This window comes from Anopheles ziemanni, chromosome X, assembly GCF_943734765.1.
Source record: "Anopheles ziemanni chromosome X, idAnoZiCoDA_A2_x.2, whole genome shotgun sequence".
In the NCBI taxonomy this organism is placed as follows: Eukaryota; Metazoa; Arthropoda; class Insecta; order Diptera; family Culicidae; genus Anopheles; species Anopheles ziemanni.
Window position 1 is genome coordinate 2,745,968 of NC_080707.1, and position 19,265 is coordinate 2,765,232.

The 19,265-nt window shown below is 48.1% G+C and overlaps 1 protein-coding gene across 1 annotated transcript in view; it reads right to left on the reverse strand.

Moving 5' to 3' along the window:
* Nucleotides 1-1,950: 1,950 nt before the first annotated feature.
* The window catches only part of LOC131291323 (kinesin-like protein Klp10A), a 28,567-nt gene continuing 11,252 nt past the window's right edge, over nt 1,951-19,265 (reverse strand). Inside the window, exons 4-11 of the mRNA XM_058320520.1 lie at nt 18,770-18,978; nt 16,096-16,294; nt 10,756-10,853; nt 9,516-10,051; nt 9,194-9,440; nt 8,458-9,114; nt 8,238-8,397; nt 1,951-2,262 (exon numbers count right to left, since the gene is read on the reverse strand). Coding sequence (XP_058176503.1) covers nt 2,129-2,262; nt 8,238-8,397; nt 8,458-9,114; nt 9,194-9,440; nt 9,516-10,051; nt 10,756-10,853; nt 16,096-16,294; nt 18,770-18,978 — 2,240 coding nt within the window. The 3' untranslated portion in view covers nt 1,951-2,128. The remainder of the gene's footprint in view (nt 2,263-8,237; nt 8,398-8,457; nt 9,115-9,193; nt 9,441-9,515; nt 10,052-10,755; nt 10,854-16,095; nt 16,295-18,769; nt 18,979-19,265) is intronic.

The following is a 19,265-nucleotide window of genomic DNA, read 5'->3' on the forward strand; positions in this document are numbered from 1 at the left end:
GTTAAATTCGTGCAGTGTGGTTCTAGCTTCCACCCAAAGCTGCGCTCAGCTTCAAATAAAGGATAGCACACTACATACTCTATGATCGCTTACTTTTTGTTTCTGTTTTTGGTTAGCAAATAATGTGTTCAACTCAATGGAACAACGCAAAAAAGTAAACCAAAACAAAAAAACACTTAAACTTTTACGTTAGATGTTTGTTAAATATATTCGAATTCTCCAATGCAGCAGTGTGGGGTACACTTTTGCGGGCTTCCAATCACTCTTATATCCTGACTTAGACACAATCCCCGTCATAGTTTTGACGTACGTTGATAGTATTTGTCTTTTAACTGGTTCCCATAGGGATCCTCCTAACTATCATCAGCAATCGTCATTTATTCTTCTTTCTTCGTCCGCCATGTTTGACGTTTAATTAATCGTTAGCACTTGAAACTTAATTTTCCGCCACTTCGGGAAGAGGACCCCCTTCGAGTGTTATGTTTTAGGTTTGTCTGTTTTTTTGTTCCGCCTAATGCTCTGGCTTATATCACGTAGTTTTGCGCATTTTCAGTATAGCAATTAGTTGCCAATATAATAATAGTACATTTTTCATAATAGTAATGATAATAATACAACAATCCATTCTAGTACTTTTCACTTTGGGTTTTGTTCAAATCTTCTATCCTGGCCTGTCGTGGTTCATTGTGTGCCGTCGTCCACTACTCGGCTGACTACTCGTTTCCCTAGTCGAACAATGAGAACTGCGTCTAACTGTAAAAACATTCTTCGTTCACTGCGCGTATTTCTGCTTCTTCTTTCCCAACGGCTGTCACCCCTTGTCGTCGAGGAGTCTGTTACACATCTTTCTCTGACCCTAGATACATCTCGTTCCTACATAACCTATCACCATAGAATGATGTGTGTTTAAGTTTATTTCTGCTTACATCGTCCCATAAATTGGACCGGAATGAGTTGGGATGTACGAGAAGGTACGTAGTAGAGGATTCCAATATCGGGTGAACGGTTGAAAATAGGTAGAGAGCCAAAACAAAACAAAAATTGTCCCGGGCTGTGCGTTTGGCAAATGCAAAGCGTAGCACAAAAAAAATCGACCGAATCAGCATGGGAGCACAATCATAATGTGATTTAAGATACTGAAAAAACTGCAAACGATAACCTACTTCTTCTTCTTGGCGTAACGACCTTTTGGTCATGCCTGCCCGTTAAGGGCTTACGAGACTTGTTTCCCTGTTGTACGTGGATAGTCAGTCCTCTCGTACAGGGGAGGGTCCGGTCTCATGGACCGATTTTCTAACCGGCACTACCGCTCGGTTGTCGCGGACCCCCGCAAACGATAGCCATATAAAGCAAATCAACATACAATGGCTTACCATCGTCCTTACCACCCTGAAGCATGAGTCGCTTGTAGGTTCATCGACTAGCATGTCCAAGCAACACGTTATTGTGGACTACAATGAGCACGTAAGTGTGGAAAACATAAACAAAAACTGAAAGTAATACAAACACTATCTAGCCTGAATACCCAAGCGACTAATTTAATAAGGCAATATTCGACTGCCTCATTTCGGCTCTTAAAGATCAGGATAAGATCGTAACTCAGTTCACAGTTTCAGCAAGGAAACTGCCTTAGCTAAGTGCGCCAGCGCCTTATCAAGAAAACTGCAGTAGTTAGGCTTCCCGACTGTGCTCTCCGTTTTTTTCTGTCGCACTGCAGTATGTTGGGGAATACTTTTGTGGAATACTATTTCGCTTTGTTGCCTGCTTACTCCTGTGTCGCTTCATGTCATTATTAGGAGATAACATTGACTCCGAAGGAAAAACATACATTAACATTTATACATTATATACGTTATACATTAACAAAAAAGGGTGACAGAGCCCTCGGTTTCACGAAAAACCCAGGATACAAACAATACAACTACAACAATACAAAAAAAATGTTCAAAATCCATGATAGTATACGAAACAAGTTAAAAAATGCGCTGCAGTTTCACTTAAAATTAAGGGATGGGAGGAAACAGGAGAAAAACCCGGAAACCCGTGCGTGGTTAGTAACTGCTCGTCAGGGCATAACGGGGTGCAGAATTTTGTTCGCTGGTGTTAGCTCGAGTGTACTGGACGCGCCTCATTTTGTTTTGCTCGTCTTCGAGACCATCTCCTCCTGCGCGAGCTTGGTTCGCAGTTCCGATATTAGGTCCTTGATGGACTTTGCCACTTCGGACAGCTGGTTGAACAGTTCCTCTCCTCGTTTGCAGTATGCTAAAATTAGAAAGAAAGAATAATACAATAAAGTATCGTAAAGTTATGTTCAACAGATCTAACTTATACAACAAGAAATAATGTTTTGTTAAGAAGTTCAGCTTTCAGTTCGCTCCCAACCTCCGGACGGAACGGATGCGATTATAATTGCTGCGTCGAGCGAAGTCTCAGCCAGCCTGGGTCAACGCCTGCGCTTACTTAGTCCTCCGAGCATTCGTATTAGTGTTGTGCAGCGTCGAAGTGTTGTGCATAGTGGAAGTTTTGTGTCGTCCGGATTAGCCGCCCGGTGCTCAGTACCGGACTGATAAGCGGGCTTTTGTTCTTCTTGCCATCTCTCGCCTCCACGTTATTCGTGCAGGAGAGCAACTGTGTGATTAGTTTCGACTTGCCTTCCTTGGGTAAGTCGAAAAGTATCGTCTCATACCTTTTCCCGTAATTTTTTTTTTCTTTTTGTTATTATCCGGGGAGTGTTTTCTGGTCCCTTGGCGTTGGAGGGGTGATCCATCCATGGAAGTCGAGGAGACCGTCGACCTAACCGACGGCGACGGCGGACCCTTCACCTTGGTAAAGGGTAAAGGTGACTCCACGAAGCGTAAAGCTTCCCAGCCGTTGGGTGAGGCGACATCCAAGAAAACTAGTGATGGCTCTGTCCTGAGACCCCGCTCGTATCCGGAGTCATGGCAGGGAGATTATTTGGTGTTCTTCATGCCTGGACGAAAGGCGTTAGATATTAGATCGATCGCTGCTTCACTACGCAAGAACTATCCAGCCGTTACGGATGTTCTTCGTACGCGTCCAAGTAGAATTAGGGTCACCGTAAAAGACCGGGAGCAAGCGAATGCTATTGCTGCTAGTGCCGCTTATGCGCAAGACTACCGGGTTTATATCCCTGGTAGCGTTGTCGAGATCGATGGTGTCATCAGTGATTTGGATTTCCCCCATGAGGACATCCTAAAATACGGATTGGGTGGTTTCCATTCCCCTGCGATGGGGGCGGTGAGGGTAACGGCGGTTCGACCGTTGTTCTCCTCCGCAACTGTCAACGGGAAGAAGCTGTATCGGGAGACCCGCTCGATTAGGGTTACCTTTGAGGGTGATGCTCTTCCGCAGTTTTTGATCCTCGAGGGTATCCGCGTCCCGATAGCCAGGCCTTTTGTAAAAAGAGTTTTGACCTGCGGCAAGTGTAGTAAGTTGGGCCACCATACGGACTTCTGCAGCAACAAGCTAAGGTGCGCTAAGTGTCGTGGTGAGCACCTGACTAGCAGCTGCATGGCCCCAGAGTACAGATGTGTGCACTGTAAAAAAGAGTGGCATGAGACTAACTCATGCCCGGTGTACAAACGTGCGCAGCTGGAATTCAAAAAGGCACAATTCCAGCGTGCTGACGGAATGTACTCCTCGGCCCTGAAGCGTGGCCTACCGAGTGACGACGCCCTGAGTCTCCTGGAGGAGGTTCGCAATGCGTCTCCTACTGCGATCTCGGAGCCAGCTCCTGCGCTTCCGCAGGTTGAAGTGGTTAAGAAAATGTCTGGGATGCAGTCTTTCGGAAGGCAGCCGAAAAAGGCCAAGTCCAAAAATCCCAAGGCACCTCCTCGTCCAACAAAAGTGCCAAGCCGTAAAAACCCTTCCCTTAAATTGGACGAGCCTCCTACCCCTCCTCACCGTCCCCCAATATCCCCTGCTAGACGCAAAGAGCTGAGGCAGCTCTCGGGAGAGCGGAGGTCCTCGCTTCCGTCCCTCTCGGGGCTGCTGAACTCTTTGCTTAACAGTCTAAGCATTCCTGAGCCCCTAAAAAACCTGGCTGCCTTTGCCTTGCCCCTGATCCAATGCGCTCTTAAGCAATGGCTGGAGCAATGGCCTGCTTTGAAGTCGTTGGTGCGTCTAGACGATTAAACTTTAAAATGGCCAACATTCTCCAATGGAACTGCAGAAGCTTTCTTGGTAAAATAGATTTTTTTAAGGGTCTGGCATTTCAACATAACTGCGAAGTGTTTGCTCTCTCAGAAACTTGGCTTACCTCAGATATCACTTTAACCTTCCAGGGATACAACCTAATACGTCAAGATCGTCACGCTACAGACAGGGCTAGGCGTGGAGGCGGAGTAATGATTGGTATCAGAGACTGTCACAGTTTTTGCCGATTACCCCTCCCCTCCCTCGAGGTCATCGAATGTGTCGCAATTAAGACAAAGCTAGGAGATCTTGACTTTTCTATTGCCAGTATTTACATCCCTCCGGAAGCCAAGGCTGATACAAGCAAGATCAAAAAGGATCTCCAATTAATAGCAACGGCAATACCTCCGCCGTTTTTCATCCTAGGCGATTTCAATTGCCATGGAGTGGATTGGGGATGCACACGCGATGATAATTGCGTACCAATCATAAGGGACCTTTGCGACAATTATAGCTTGACAATCCTCAACTCCGGTGAGGCAACTAGGGTTTCAACACCTATGGCACGAGGAAGCGCAATCGATTTATCTCTATGCACGGGATCGCTTGCTCTGGATGTTTCGTGGAAGGTCATCCAGGATCCGAATGGCAGTGATCACCTACCGATAAAGATTGCGATCACTAATGGATTCAGCCCGGTGGATAGACCGGACGAATATGACTTGACCCGGAATATCAACTGGGCAAGGTACGGCGAGCTGATGTCAGCTTCGCTTTCTCTTGTAGAGCCTGTTTCTAATCCCTTAGAGGAGTATCAAAAACTCGTCAGCTCAATTTACGAGTGTGCCCTTGTAGCCCAGACAAGGAATCCCCACCAAAGGCGCAAATTCAAGAGACCTCCAACTCCCTGGTGGGACAAGGATTGCCAAGCCGCATTCACTACAAAAGAAGAGGCATATGCCCTTTTTATTACCACTGGCTCCATGACTCTATTTGATAACTATAGAGCATTGGAGAAAAAGTGCAAGAACTTACTGAAGGCAAAAAAGAGAGGTGGGTGGCGGAGATACGTCAGTAACTTAACTCCTTCCACCTCTCTTAGCTCGCTTTGGGGCATGGCAAGAAGGATGCGAAATAGAAGCGCCACTAATGAGAGCGAAAGACTTGATACGGACTGGCTGGAGCCTTTTGCACGCAAGGTTTGTCCTGACTTCGTTCCTGTGCCAAATTTTCTCCAATGCGCACCTGGCAGTGATCCTAACATGGATGCACCATTCACAATGTCTGAACTCTCACTAGCTCTTTATTCAGGCAAAAATTCCTCGCCGGGAATGGACCAGATTGGAAATAAATTGATTCTCAATCTACCAGACGTGGTGCGGAAACGACTGTTGTGTTTATTCAATAACATGTTTGAGCACAACATCGTCCCTCCTGAATGGAGAGAAGTGAAAGTAATTTCTGCGTTGAAAAACGGCAAACCTGCATCAAGGCACGACTCATATCGCCCAATTTCGATGATGTCCTGCCTGCGAAAATTGCTCGAAAGGATGATTCTACGCCGCTTGGATAGTTGGTTAGAAACAAACAACCTCCTATCCGAAACCCAATTCGGCTTTCGCAAAAGCAAGGGCTCTAATGACTGCTTAGCTCTTCTTGTGACTGAGATTGAGTTGGCTCATTCTCGAGGCGAAATGATGGCCTCAATCTTCTTAGATATCAAGGGCGCTTTTGACGCAGTATGTGTAAATATACTGTGTGAAAAGTTAGAAAACGCGGGATTGGGACCGTGGTTAAACAACCTTCTTTTCAATCTTCTTTCGGAAAAGGTAATGAATTTCGAACATGGTCAGACTAAAGTGCGCTTGACCAGCTACTTTGGACTTCCGCAAGGGTCCTGTTTGAGCCCGTTATTGTACAATTTTTACGTGAGTGATATTGACTCATGCCTGGCGCCAAATTGTACCCTTAGACAACTAGCGGACGACGGTGTTGTTTCAGTCACAAGCAACAGCATCATCGGGTTACAACGCCCTTTGCAAACCACGATGGATAATCTTGTCACGTGGGCTGACAACCTAGGTATTGAGTTCTCTACTCAGAAAACGGAGATGGTTATTTTTTCTTTTCACTACAACACGGCGGAAAATAGGCAAAAGAACCTAGTAAATCCCCAATTTGATGTCCATATCTATGGCTCAAATATCAAAATCTCCAGCACGTTTAAATACCTAGGTGTGTGGTTTGATAGAAAGAATATGTGGAGAAGCCACATAGACTACCTCGCTCAAAAATGCGCTAAAAGGATCAACTTCCTTCGAACGATCTCGGGGTTCTGGTGGGGGGCACACCCACAAGATCTCCTGAGATTATATAAGACAACTGTACTGTCCGTCTTGGAATATGGGAGCATATGCTTCCACTGGGCGGCCAAGACGCATTTGATCAGACTAGAAAGGATTCAGTACAGATGTCTTAGACTTGCACTAGGGGCTATGAAATCCACTCATACCATGTCCCTAGAAGTGATTTCAGGAGTGATGCCGCTTAAACTTCGCTTCGAGCAACTTTCGCTTCGCCTTCTCATCCGTGCCTCAGTATCGAATCCGTTAGTGATTGACAACTTTAGCCGGCTGCTAGAGATGCGCTCAAAATGTAGGATAACAAAAACTTTTCATGACTACTTATCCCTACAGGTAACCCCTAGTCAATTGTGCCAATATCGTGCCAGTCTCCCGGAGTCCTTCAGTTCCTCTTTTATAACTGATTCCTCAATGAAGGAGGAAATGAAGGCTATTCCAGAAAGCCTTCGCTGGACGCAGATTCCCAGCATTTTTATGGAAAAGTATGGCCACCTAGACAACCAGTTCTACACCGATGGCTCCTCATCAGAGGAAGGCACGGGTTTCGGGGTGTACAGTAGTTCCACCGAAATCTTCTTTAAGCTGAGGCAACCTTGTACAGTGTACATATCAGAGTTGGCCGCAATATTTTACGCTCTGTTGATTACCAGCGCGAGCCCTGCTGATCACTACCATGTTTTTACGGACAGCCTCAGCGCAGTGGAGGCGCTCAGGTCAGCGAAGGCTGCTAAGAGCCCCGATTATTTCATAAAACAAATATTGGAATTGCTGGGCTCATTGTTTGATAAATCATTCAGAGTATCTCTGATATGGATCCCATCTCATTGCGGCATCACCGGCAACGAGAAAGCGGATGAGTTGGCCAAACGGGGGGCCTTATCCGACCTGTTTTTCGAGAGACCAATTCCCCCTCACGAGTTCCTCCGTGTCCCTCTACAGCTCTGTCTCTCACGATGGCAGGGCTTGTGGGATGCGGATGAGCTCGGCAGGTTCTTATATTCGATATCACCGCGGGTTTCCCTGCGACCCTGGTTCAAAGGCTTTTCTGTGGGTCGCTCGTTCATTCGCATGATGTCGAGGCTAATGTCAAACCATTATGCGTTGAATGCGCACCTACAGCGCATAGGAATAACTGATAGTAAAGCATGCAGCTGTGGCAACGGATTCCACGACATTGACCATCTCCTCTGGTCGTGCGTGGAGTTTGAAGCCGCCAGACCCGAACTATTTGCCGCAGTCCGAGCGGCAGGAAGAGTCCCTGTGACCCCCATCCGTGACATCTTGGGACAGAGAGATTACAAGTATGCATGGATCATATTCGCTTTCGCCAGGGAGTTTGGAATCACTCTCTGACCTTCTCCTCTTCCTCCCCATATATCCCTTAGCCTCCCACGTCCTATCCATTCCTACTAGTATATGTTAATCCTTGCTCGTAGTCTCGTGTAATTAGTATATCTAAGTAGTAAATGTTATACGTCTTGTTCGGCAGGGCGGTTGCCAGGCCAAGTATCGGGCACTGAGCAACCGAGCAAGACAAGCAAGAATGCTGAAGAAGCATTAATACGGCCTGGCCGTTCAAACTAAAATTTAATAAGAAGTTCAGCTTTACATTTCGTCACAGATTTTTGTTAATCAAATAATCAAGAACACGTTATATTCTTGTAGGAAAATAGTTGGCACAAAAACTAAAATGCACGTGTCAACGCCGAAGAAGCTTACCATCCTGGTCGTAATCAACGGTAAGCGTCATGTTGTACAAATCCTTTGATTCGGGAACAAACTTTTCGAGGAATTCATTCACCCGCTGGTGGTTATCAAGCACCTCTTCCTCCTTCTGCTGTAGGTCGGATATGGCCATCTCCATGGACATTTCGTGTTCCTGCAAACGACGAAACGGATAATGTAGGTGTTTTCGGCGGCAGACGTCGTGGACACTTACGTTGAGCGTTCTGAGCTGCAGGTGACCGTTGCCAATTTCCAGCGTACCGGTGCCGTTCGGTGGCTCGTCGCTTTCCATCGGTTCGTCGGTGCGCTCGGACGGGTCGATGACGGCGAGTTCCTTCGCGCGGTGCGCGTATCGGAGGGTGTTAAGTGTGTGTTCGCATGACGTCATTCCCGGTGCGATCATCGCTATCATGCACGTCTTGATGTTCTCGCCGACGAACGAGTCGCGCAGCACCTGCGTGAGGATGCTGCCGCGGAACGGCAAATAGTTCTGGCGCCCGAGCGCCCGGATGCACTCCTTGAGTGTCAGCAGCGACTTGTTGATCTCGGAGCTCTCCATGCGCGTGCGCCGGTCCTCGGATGAGGTGTCCGCTCCACGCTCGTTACCCGCCAGATCGATGAAAGAGAATTTACCGTGGATCTTGTTGGAGCCGCGCGGCCGCAGCGTGAGCGAAAAAATGGCGTGTGATCGGGACGAGTTCGCGTTGGCCGCCGTTTGGCCGGAGGTACGCACACTCGTACCGCCGCTGATGATCGCCAGCACCTCCTCGACCGAGTCGACCTCCTTCTCCGTCAGCCCGACAAGCTGGACCACCTTCTTGCCGTCTTCGAGCACGCGAAGCTTACGCTTGTTAGCCAGTAAATCAAAGACCTTTGTTCATCGAAATGATCGAAGAAAATTAAAGTATCAGTATATCAGTCGAAAAACAAAAAGGAGCCCTGCTGCGCACCTTGCCACTGTAAATCTCGCAGAAGCTGGCTGACACCACGAGGTCCTTCACGCTATACTTCGCACTGTGCAGATAATCGAAGATATCCCGGGCGGCGAGCGCGTATATACCGCTCTTGCTGTCCTGCGTGCGTCCCTGGAAGTTGCCGCCCATGGTGTGCGTCTTGCCAGATCCGGTCTGACCGTACGCGAAGCAGGTTGCCATGGCACCGTCGAATACCGACTGCACAAGCGGTTTGGCGGTGTATCTGCGAAGGAAACAAACGGAATATCGATGTTAAGCTAGCAATGACGATCTCGCAGGAAAGAATATAACCACTCACGTATAGACCGTTTCGTTCGTGCACGTGTCATCGAATGTGTAGTCGAACCGGAACTTCTGATTGTCCAGATACTTCGTCAGGTCCACCTTGGTCTTCGGTTCGTGCACGATCAGCGTGTTCTTATTCGGCACGCAAATTACGTCGATTTCCTTGCGCATCAGCTCCTTCTGACTGAGCGGCCGCTTCCTCACGCACACCGTGATCTGATGGTTCTCGACTGGCTGCCCGTCCATCAGCGGCCGGAAATCGATCGTGTTCTGGTACTCGCGGATCATGTTGGCGAACTCCCAGTTCGGGTTGCCGCCGTCCTGGTTCATCAGTGCGTTCTTTTTCTCGCGCATCACCTTGAACATATCACGCTGTTGCTTCCGGTTCTCCTCCATCATACCGACCGTAACTACGCACGAGGACCGGCGCGACACCGAGCCGGCGACGGCCGCATTGTTCGCGTTCGTGCCATCGGCTGGTGGGTTGGTGCCAGCACCGTTCACATGGACCTTCGGCGGCATCGGCATATTCCGCGCGTTACTCTGTTGCTGGAAAATGAAAGCAGAATCGAAATCGGTGCGATCATTCAAGGGAACTCAAAACTCAAACTACGGAACTTCACCGTACAGAACCTTGCAAAAACACACCAAAAACTGAATAAAATTACAGAACTCTATCTACCAGCAGGTAAGTGCAATAGGCTAGGAGTAAGGCGGAGAGAAGATCAAACCAATGCAACAGGAATGTTTTGATAATTCGTTGCATTACACACACTTCATTATTACTCCAGAAAGTTTTGAAAGTAGCTTCTGCTTATTGTGCAAATGAGACTACGGGGTAGATAGATTAAAACATCTCGTAAAACATTGGTACGTCTTCTCCCAAACTCCATTTAAATTTGAGTAGATTATAAATCGGTATAACAACTTTCAATTATAACTTTCATCGGTATAACAACAACTTTATAAGCATTCCCAATTTAAATTAGTTCAAATCAGGTTGATTAGTTTTCAAAATCGGGGGCTAACATGATTAGGCAGCCTTGTCCTTATATGGCTGTAACTGGGCGATTAAAAATAAGTTTGGATAAGAAATAGAAAAAGGGTAGGGTAAGGTTTTTTTTCTGTCGTTTGTTGTTTTTAATTCTTAGAGATATTCGAACTACCGAATACTGTTGCAGTTTGTTGGCACTCTATTTTTCTACACTCCTTTGCTTTGATTAAAGCAATTGCTACTTTCAGGAGGAGCTTACCTTTGTCTGTGTTTTGGTTTCGGCAGGTTGCTCCGCCGTTTCCCGCTTGCCTGGCAACGAGCTCCGTGCGAACTGCGGGTTGACAATGGTGTTCCGAGCTGGAAAAGACGGCTAAACGTTAGTAGATGACGTTTGCGCATGCTGCACTATACCATAAAGTCGTACGTAGCTCATTATTGGAATATTGGCAAATAGCTCTCTTGGGTTAAACGGCCGTTCTTATTTTTGATAACACCGGCGCAGTGGATCATCGGAGTTGGGACACATAATAAAACAAACTACCGTAACCAAACCGCAGCATCATGTCGTTCCGCCTCCGAATGTGGGAGGAGAGAGAACAAACTGGTTTTCCGGTGCTGTCCGTCGTCCATCGGTGGATGGACCGGCGTTCGCGGGAGAGCTGCTTAGCTCCGATTCCCGTTTGGCAAGCACGGGCACAGTCGGCGAAAACATAACGGATTCATGCAACAAGACAACACGGTGTGTGTGACTGCAATTAAGAAAGCTCCAAAAACCGGTCACCGATTTTCCAACCCCAGCTGTTGACACGCGGTTCTAGCCGTTCGATCCGGTTGTCGTTCGGCTTGGAAGGGTTCCCTTTTGACCATGAATCAATTTGGCAGGCCCACCCAGCGCGAGCCCAACCGAAACACCGGATCCGGGTCACATCGGGATTTCGGAGTGGGGCCTATAATTGGGCCGAGCTCCCTTCTGTCGGTGGATGGGATATCAGCCGGGCGGGACAGTTTTGAAGCAGTGTCAAACGAAACGATAAGCATCGAAAACAATCCCAGTCGCTTCCAGCTGAGAATGCAATTTCTCGCAGCATGTTGCAAACGTTCGCTTTGGTTTGATGGAGGAATTTGGATAACCAAATATATCTCGTCCCAATGAGTATGACCTAGTTCAAGGGTTGGAACAATATTTTTTTCTTCTGAGCAAATTAGCAATTGTTCTTCATAGTTCCATTGAACCATGGTTGAGTGTTTCTATATGTTTTAATATCGAAAATGGATTATGAAACGGTACAAAACCCTTTGATCGTTTGGAGATCCAAAAGTCAAAAAGGAACTGTTTCTTAAATGTGTTATTTAATTCTACATCTGTTAATGCTAACTTTGAATTCTACCAACCAAAGTGCATGTGACAATCGACGTAGAAATGTTTACATAACCATAAGTGAAGTTTGTGCTTATTGTGGAACCATCCATGACAGTGTATTCATCTTCATCTACCTAATGTTCCCCTCAGGTATGCCCCCATCAGGTTATTTTTTTTAACAGCGTCGTCGCGTCAAAGGTGACTGTTAGAAACCTAACCTTTCCGTGCCGAAAGAGTTTTCTCGGAGGCGGAGAAATACGGTCAAGAATGCTGTGGCGGCGGTGGCGGTGGTGATGGTGGTGAAAAGCAAAAGCCCCAAGAACCGTTAAGCCGCTAACGAAAAAGAAAAATACCCCGCTTGTGCGTGTGTGTGTTTGTGTGTCCCGGTGCCCGAAAGGCGATCTCCCCAAACCAGTTCCTCCCAATAGTCCCGATCGTCAGCTTTCTTCTGGAGGAGAAGGAGGAAGCGATGTCGACGGGTCGTCGCGCGAAAGTGTATAAATGATAGTGGTGCGCTTATTTTCGGCATCAGAGAACCGACAGAACTTTCACGGGCATGATCACGAATCTCACTCCGGCTCAAAGGAGAACAAACTGCCCAGCAGGCAAGAGTAGTGTTGTCGAGTGCATAGAAATTTAGTGTGTTTGCGGGTGATTTCTTTGTGTTCCGCAGTTTTTCATCTACACTACTTTCGTGATCTAGAAGCGACCTGAAACATCGAGGGTGTGTGCTTGCGAAGTGAACAGTTTCGTTGGAGTGAAAGAAAGTCTATCAAGTTCTCAACATTCCAAGATGGCAAACATAGGACTACCCATACTACGAGTGATCGCTGCCTGTGTTCTACTGGCAACACTGACGTCCGCCGACGGTGAGACATCCGATGGTCAGATGCAGCTGGTAACCGTTCCTTCCACCACGGTGACGCCGAGCCCGACGGAACCACTAGTTTTTGATGGTATGTACACCGTTCCGATAATCCTAGCTTGGAACCTAACTTCTCACCGCTTCAACAGAACCGACGGTGACCAAGTTTTTCACCGCCGTGCAAAGCCAGCTGCGCTGTGGATATCCGATGTTTGGCATTCCGTCGCTGGCCCCGCTGAAGCTCAGCTATACCCTCAAGACGTCGTTCGATCTGTTGCAGCTGAAAAAGTAAGCCCAGCGGGTGGGAATTTTTCCTTGCCGGCAGGCAAACCCAACAAAGTGTCTTGCGCTAATCGCTGTGTGTTCATTTTTCGCCTCGTTCCGTTCCGTGCCAGGATCAACATAATGGCCTCGAACTTCACCATTCACGGGCTAAACAACTTCACCTGGAACCCGTCGAAAACGTTCTTCACGCGGACGTCCGCCTCCGTGCCGTTTACCTTCCCGAACGTGACGGCCTTCGCACGCACCACCCTGAACGGGGCCAACGGGACCTCGTACGTCGAGCTGCGCAACGTCACCATCGCCCTGAACGCCCAGTATGAGGAAAAGGACGATCTGCTCTACGTAACCGAGCTCGGCGGTTCCATCATGCTGGAGGACGCCAAGGTAGGGGTCCGGCTCCCGGTTTTCTTTTCCATCTCTCCCTCTGTAGTGGGCTCTCATGCGCAAACGCTTGTTTCCATTCCCGCCAGGTAAAGATCGCATCCCTCTTCCCGAAGAGTGCCAAGCTAACGAAGATCTGGAACAGGGCGATCGGCAAGTCACTGCCGATTCTGGTCGAACTGTTCAACGCCGGCAAGCTGAAGATCGAGTACCTTAACCGGCTGCTCAGCGGCGCCAAGTTCTACGCCATGAACACGATCAACAACGCGCTCAGCACGTACAGCCTCAACTTCGACCGGCTGGTGGAGGCGATGATAAAGTTCGCCGATGGTACCTCCGACTCGCTCCAGTGTGATCCGGCGGCCGTTCCAGCCGACGGGCTACCCGGATGGCTGCGTACCGGCTCGCACTAGCGGCCTCATCACCCACACACGTTACATTAACTCATCCCGAATGCACTATCCACAATAAAGTGGGGTTAGGATTCTACTTGCCCCAACCGATAAAGCAAACGCCTGTGTGTTCCAGTGCCTTCTCTTCCGGTTCAGTTGCGACGTGGTGAAAGAAATGCACTCAACTATCCAAGCGCACCCAATCAACCAAAGTGTCGGGGCCTTCTTCCGTCAAACTTTTCTACTCAGAGTTTCAGCGATGAACATTGAACTCGCCGTTTAAGGACGTGCGGTAAGAAACATTCCCTTTCTTCGCTCGTACTAGCTGCTCGAGAGTCTATCGTTGCCTTGCGAATCGTGATATCACTAACGTAGTTCTATCCTTCCTTTTTCACAGACGCAACGTTACAAGCACTTTCAAACGGTGATTGCAACTATCACCGTAATGGAATGTTGCTTGCAGCTTACTCAACTAACAACTTTGAAAGGAGTAGAGAGTATTCAAAACCATCGTTAAATGAAATAAACGATGTCGTTTTGTGTGATTATTTACAATTGTTCACAGTTGGTTTATCCGTCCAAGATTAGCGGTTAACTTTCATTCAACTGAAATGAACACGAATGATTGTTTCCAATGAATGATAGTTGCTGTCATCTATTGGCATGGATTATTCAGTTCAGTACGCTTTTAATATTTAACAACTCAGCAAGAGCTAGGGAGCATTCACTAGAGATGTAAACACCAGAACTCTGAGGTTTGTGTTCCCCCTGATCGTTGTCGGATCGCGTCAGATTAAGAAGAAACCGGGCGTTTGAAAGGATAATCAGTTATACCTCCAAGCTCTTCGAAGCACTTGTTTCTCAGAGACGCAGAGGAAAGCACTTATACTGATCGCAGTCAAACCCTTTCTCCCTTTAAGGCTACAAACACAAACACTGCTGTAGACGCGTACGGAACGGTGATCCCTGAACAACTGCGCCTGTTCCATTTGCAACGACATCGCCGATGCGAAGCTCTTGCAGGGATAAATAGAACCCAGCTAGTGTTCGTGTGTATGTGTAACACACACCTCCACTTTGGGGCGCCTTGATGCCTCAGAAGCGTTCGTGCTCGCGTACATCATGGAGAGTCCGACAGTCCAACCATACCGTGGCCACAAAGTCAGAACTACCCTATCAACAGGCGGGACACATATTTGTATGCCTTTGGTTGCGTGTCTACTCAACGCTGAATCCTTCTGCTCCGTGTCCTCTTCCTGTGCACACACCGACCGATTCCCATCAGCGGTCGATATCTATATAAACGGTACCGCCACAAACGGCCGTGTCCCTCACAAAGAATCTGCAACTAATGGGACTTCCGAGTGTGCTGTGGAGAAAAAAACATATCCCTAATTTGAGAACAGCGTTCTCCGCAGCCCCTCTTCCTTTTACAAACCGTAATCACATCTAATGACCGCCCGTTCGGTGGTGTTGGTATTGGTGATGATGGCGCAAGCCTAGGACGGTCGTCCCCTTCCTAGTCGATATTCGAACTCCTTCTCCTGCTCCTTCCGGTACGCTCTTCCTCTGGGAAGCAAAATGCAGTCACGGTAATTACTGGACCTGACAGCCTTTCCAACGTTCGATGTCATTTATATTCCAATGACCTTTGGAAACCCCCCACACCCCCACGCACACTTACAATACACGCTTGCGATTGTCCTCCATTTGTCCAATACCGATTCGGCATCGGCTGACGTGTGTGTTTACCTCCGACCCGTTGTATGCTGGGTTGCACTAGTTTACCCACTCTCTCCTAGTTACCAGGCCCCGCTTTCTCGGGTGCACACCCGAGAATCGTGCTAGACTAATTTACATCATTCGATACGGGAGGCATGGGAAAGAACGGGAGGTGATCCGTGGGAAAACATACATCCGTGACCATGCGGAAGCGGTTCGTGGCCCCGAGGCTCATTCCATATATATCGGAACCCCGTGTTTTGGCGTACCGGACCGCGCCGGTGATTTGATAACGGCGGTCGATACCATACAGGTGCTGCAAAAAAACAAGCACTGAAACGAGGTCATGTGCTGTTCCGCATTTTCCTACCGGTGGTGCAAGCAACAATGACGGTGGTGATGACGACGCTAAGGCCCGGGAGGTGTTCTCTAAGGTCAAGTTTGATTTCAAAGTTCCACGCATGATCACTACACTTCGGCCAACATCCTTTCCCCTCCCCCGCCGCTCCCCGGAGGGAGGACGACTCAGGAGCTATCGGCCTTTCCCAGGCAGAAGAGGTACACCTATTTTCGTGACAATCGTAGCAAATTTACCATTGTTGGCGATGCGCGTTCCGGTGGTTTGCGGTGGTGGGTCCGCCTTGACTGGCTTGGGCTGCTGGCTGCCGGCGGTCGTTGCGTTGTTCATCCGGTTCAGGGCCGACGTGAGCGGTGCCATCGGCTGGCCAACTTTCGTCGCCTCGGCACGTTTCGCCATCAGGTTGTTGAAGCGGATCGCCGCGTGGGTTGCGTTCTGCCATCGGAAGCCATCGGAAAGGGGCGGGGGAGGGAGAGAAAGAGAACAAAAAGAAAGCAAAGCATATTAATTAGCATACACGGTGTTGACACGGGTCGTTACTGTGGACCGGGATCGGCCCGAATAGAACGAAAAGAAAAACAAAATGTAGAAGAGAAAGTAGCGGAATCTCACCAGTTCACAACTGGTGAAATTATGGAGCCCAAATATGAGGTGTGCAGAGTGCAACCAGTGGAAGGGATCGTTTACCTCCCCTTGTGTACGCGAAAACAACCAAAAACACAGATACAACGGTACCAGCAAGCAACATAATTAAGGTGCAACACACATAAACGCAACAACCAAAAAGCAGCACCTTTTAGCTACCAAACAAACGAAGTGCAAAGAAAATTTGAAAGAAATCAAATACTAATTAATCTATGCGATAAGAGATAGAAGGGGGAGTAGTACATGAAGTAACAAAAAATAGATGACACCTCAGGTGTGTATGAGCGCATGGGTATGTAAAGCTGCAGAAGAGGGAGGGCGGTGTGTTTCGGTGCTGGTAAAGCATAAATTGCAACATAGGGGGTGGATTCTCCTGCTTCTTTGGCGTGAAACAAAAACAGAAACAAATGGAGAGCTCGACTGAAGTGTGGGATGATATTTGTAGCCGCCTACCGTTTGTTCTGGCTGGGAGTCCTCCTCATCCTCTTCGATGGAGCTTGATCGCTATCGTTTCCCGGTTGGTGTTGTTGGTTGTTTGTTTCGTTTGTTTGTGTGTTTGTTGTATTTGTATCGGAAGTTTTTGAGTAACAGACGTTAAGATGTTTGTTTTCGTTTAGTTTACGAATGCGTTAGGAGGAGAGAAGTAGAGAAGTTAAGATAAGAGAAGGAGTGATCACTTGGTTAATTACAGTTTTTTTTTCTTCACTCGATCTGTCAAACGATTCGAATGATTGAACTTAGTGACAGTAATTAAAGGAATCATTTGCGTTGCGATATTGATTCTAAGTTAAGAGAGTACCACCGAGAATATATCCTTCCTGCGCGGGGACACCAGAAGAGATTCACTTTTGGCGCACAAGTTTGCCCCATCTTACCCTACCTTGGCGCTTTTGCTGGAACTTTTCGAAAAGAAGCAACCGATTGTAGATCCACCCCGACACTTCCGACCTACGATGGGCGATCTGTCCCCCGCGCCCTCCGGTGCACCGTCGTTTCCTCCCATCAGACGCCGACCATTCCGTCGGTTGTTGTTATTGATGTCCGGTGGGATCTTACTCCCGGCATGGAATGGTCGTCCCCTAGCTCCGGTGCCGAAACTGATTTCGAAGAATATAGGAAACATGGCACACAAGCAAACCGCAGGGCGGGGTGTGGGGTGAAAGAAATCACTCGAAACGGGCCCGAAAGGAATATTTTCCGGATCGTTTGTTCGTTCACTGGTTGGGCATTAAAACACCGTCTATCTTCTCAATTACCGAGCGCGCAGGGTAAGGCTTAGAAACTATATTTCAGCGACCACTGCAGTTGAGGAAATTTCGACCAACACCAACCAGCGTCGTTAGCTAATGCACTCGCGTTAAAAACAGGACGGGCCTTTGCCAGGTTGCCGCGCCGGAACCGAGAGATTGGAAGCAACCAATTTTCGTCATTTTTTTTTTTTTTTTGGCAAACAAACATACACACACCAACCAACGAAAACAACCTCGCAGTTACCATGGCGGGTTCAGTATGTTCGGTTCGGTTTTGTCCGGTTTGGGGACGCCGGAGAAGCCAACAGGGAGCAGACTCTATTTAAACCTCCGTATCATGCTTCAAAGCATCCTTGGAATTTCCACGGCATATTCAAACATAGCTGCGTTGTGTTTTGCCTACATTTTTTTTTAGCGTGTGTTAATTCGACACTATTCTGTGCATGAAATGCGCAACTTTCGCTGAATCATACAACATTCGGTCACGGCCGACCCGCACACACCCCGAAGCCTATTTATTTCCGTTTCCATGGCATCAAGTGCGCGCTTGTTTTGACAACGACAACGAGAGGCTGGGGGGTAGGTGCAGCAAAGGGAGCGAACTTGTAAAACACGGGCAACAAACCAGGACACGGATCGGTCGGATCGGTTTCCCAGGCATCCCCTGCCATCGGCTGCTGTTGTTTGCCGAAATCAACAACCTGGTCACGGTGTGAAATTATCGGTTTTGGCAATAAGGAATAGAGAATGGAACCTTCTTCCTACTCGAGCCTTACATTTCTTCGCATCCTGTGAGAGAAATGAAACAAGCCAAATGGGCCAGCAGCAGCAACAACCATGGGGTAGAAGTTTAGCAAAAGGAGATAGCCAAAGTTTTCAAAGACACAATCGATTTATCCTAGTTCTAGCTCCGGAACGCTTCAAACTGGCAATACAACAAATGTACGGGGGAGTAGGTGTGGTAGCGCCACAGAAGGAGAGAGATATAGGATGTGGCTTTGTGTGGTGTACTTACACGTGACAAACTGGCGGGAGCCTGGGCGGAATCCTCGTCCCCCGCCTGGGACTCTCGCGGTGTGGCCGGCGGTATGTCCACCTTGTTCAGCTCGAGCAGCGTGTCCAGCTCGATCTCCTTGCCCTTCGATTCGCCCCGCTCGTACCACTCGACGGTCACCGAGCGGGTGGCCTCGTGGAACCGCGACACCATCGCCGTGTGTACGCGACCTGGAAGAAGCAGAAATGGCAAAAAAAGAAATCAATATTCGACCCAACTGTATCGGTGGTACGGAAGGATCAATAATTTAAAAACAATATGTTGATAGTCCTTGCTTCGAGTACTAGCAGGCAGTGGAAGGTAAAGAAAGTCCTATTATTGGAAGTCCTAGGTTCGAGTGGAGGCGAGAACAAAAGATCACGAGTCTTTCGATCTATACACCGTCGATCATTAGAGTACATTAACACAACTCTCCGCGGAGACAGACCACCAATTCCGAAAAAGGATGTGTTGCATG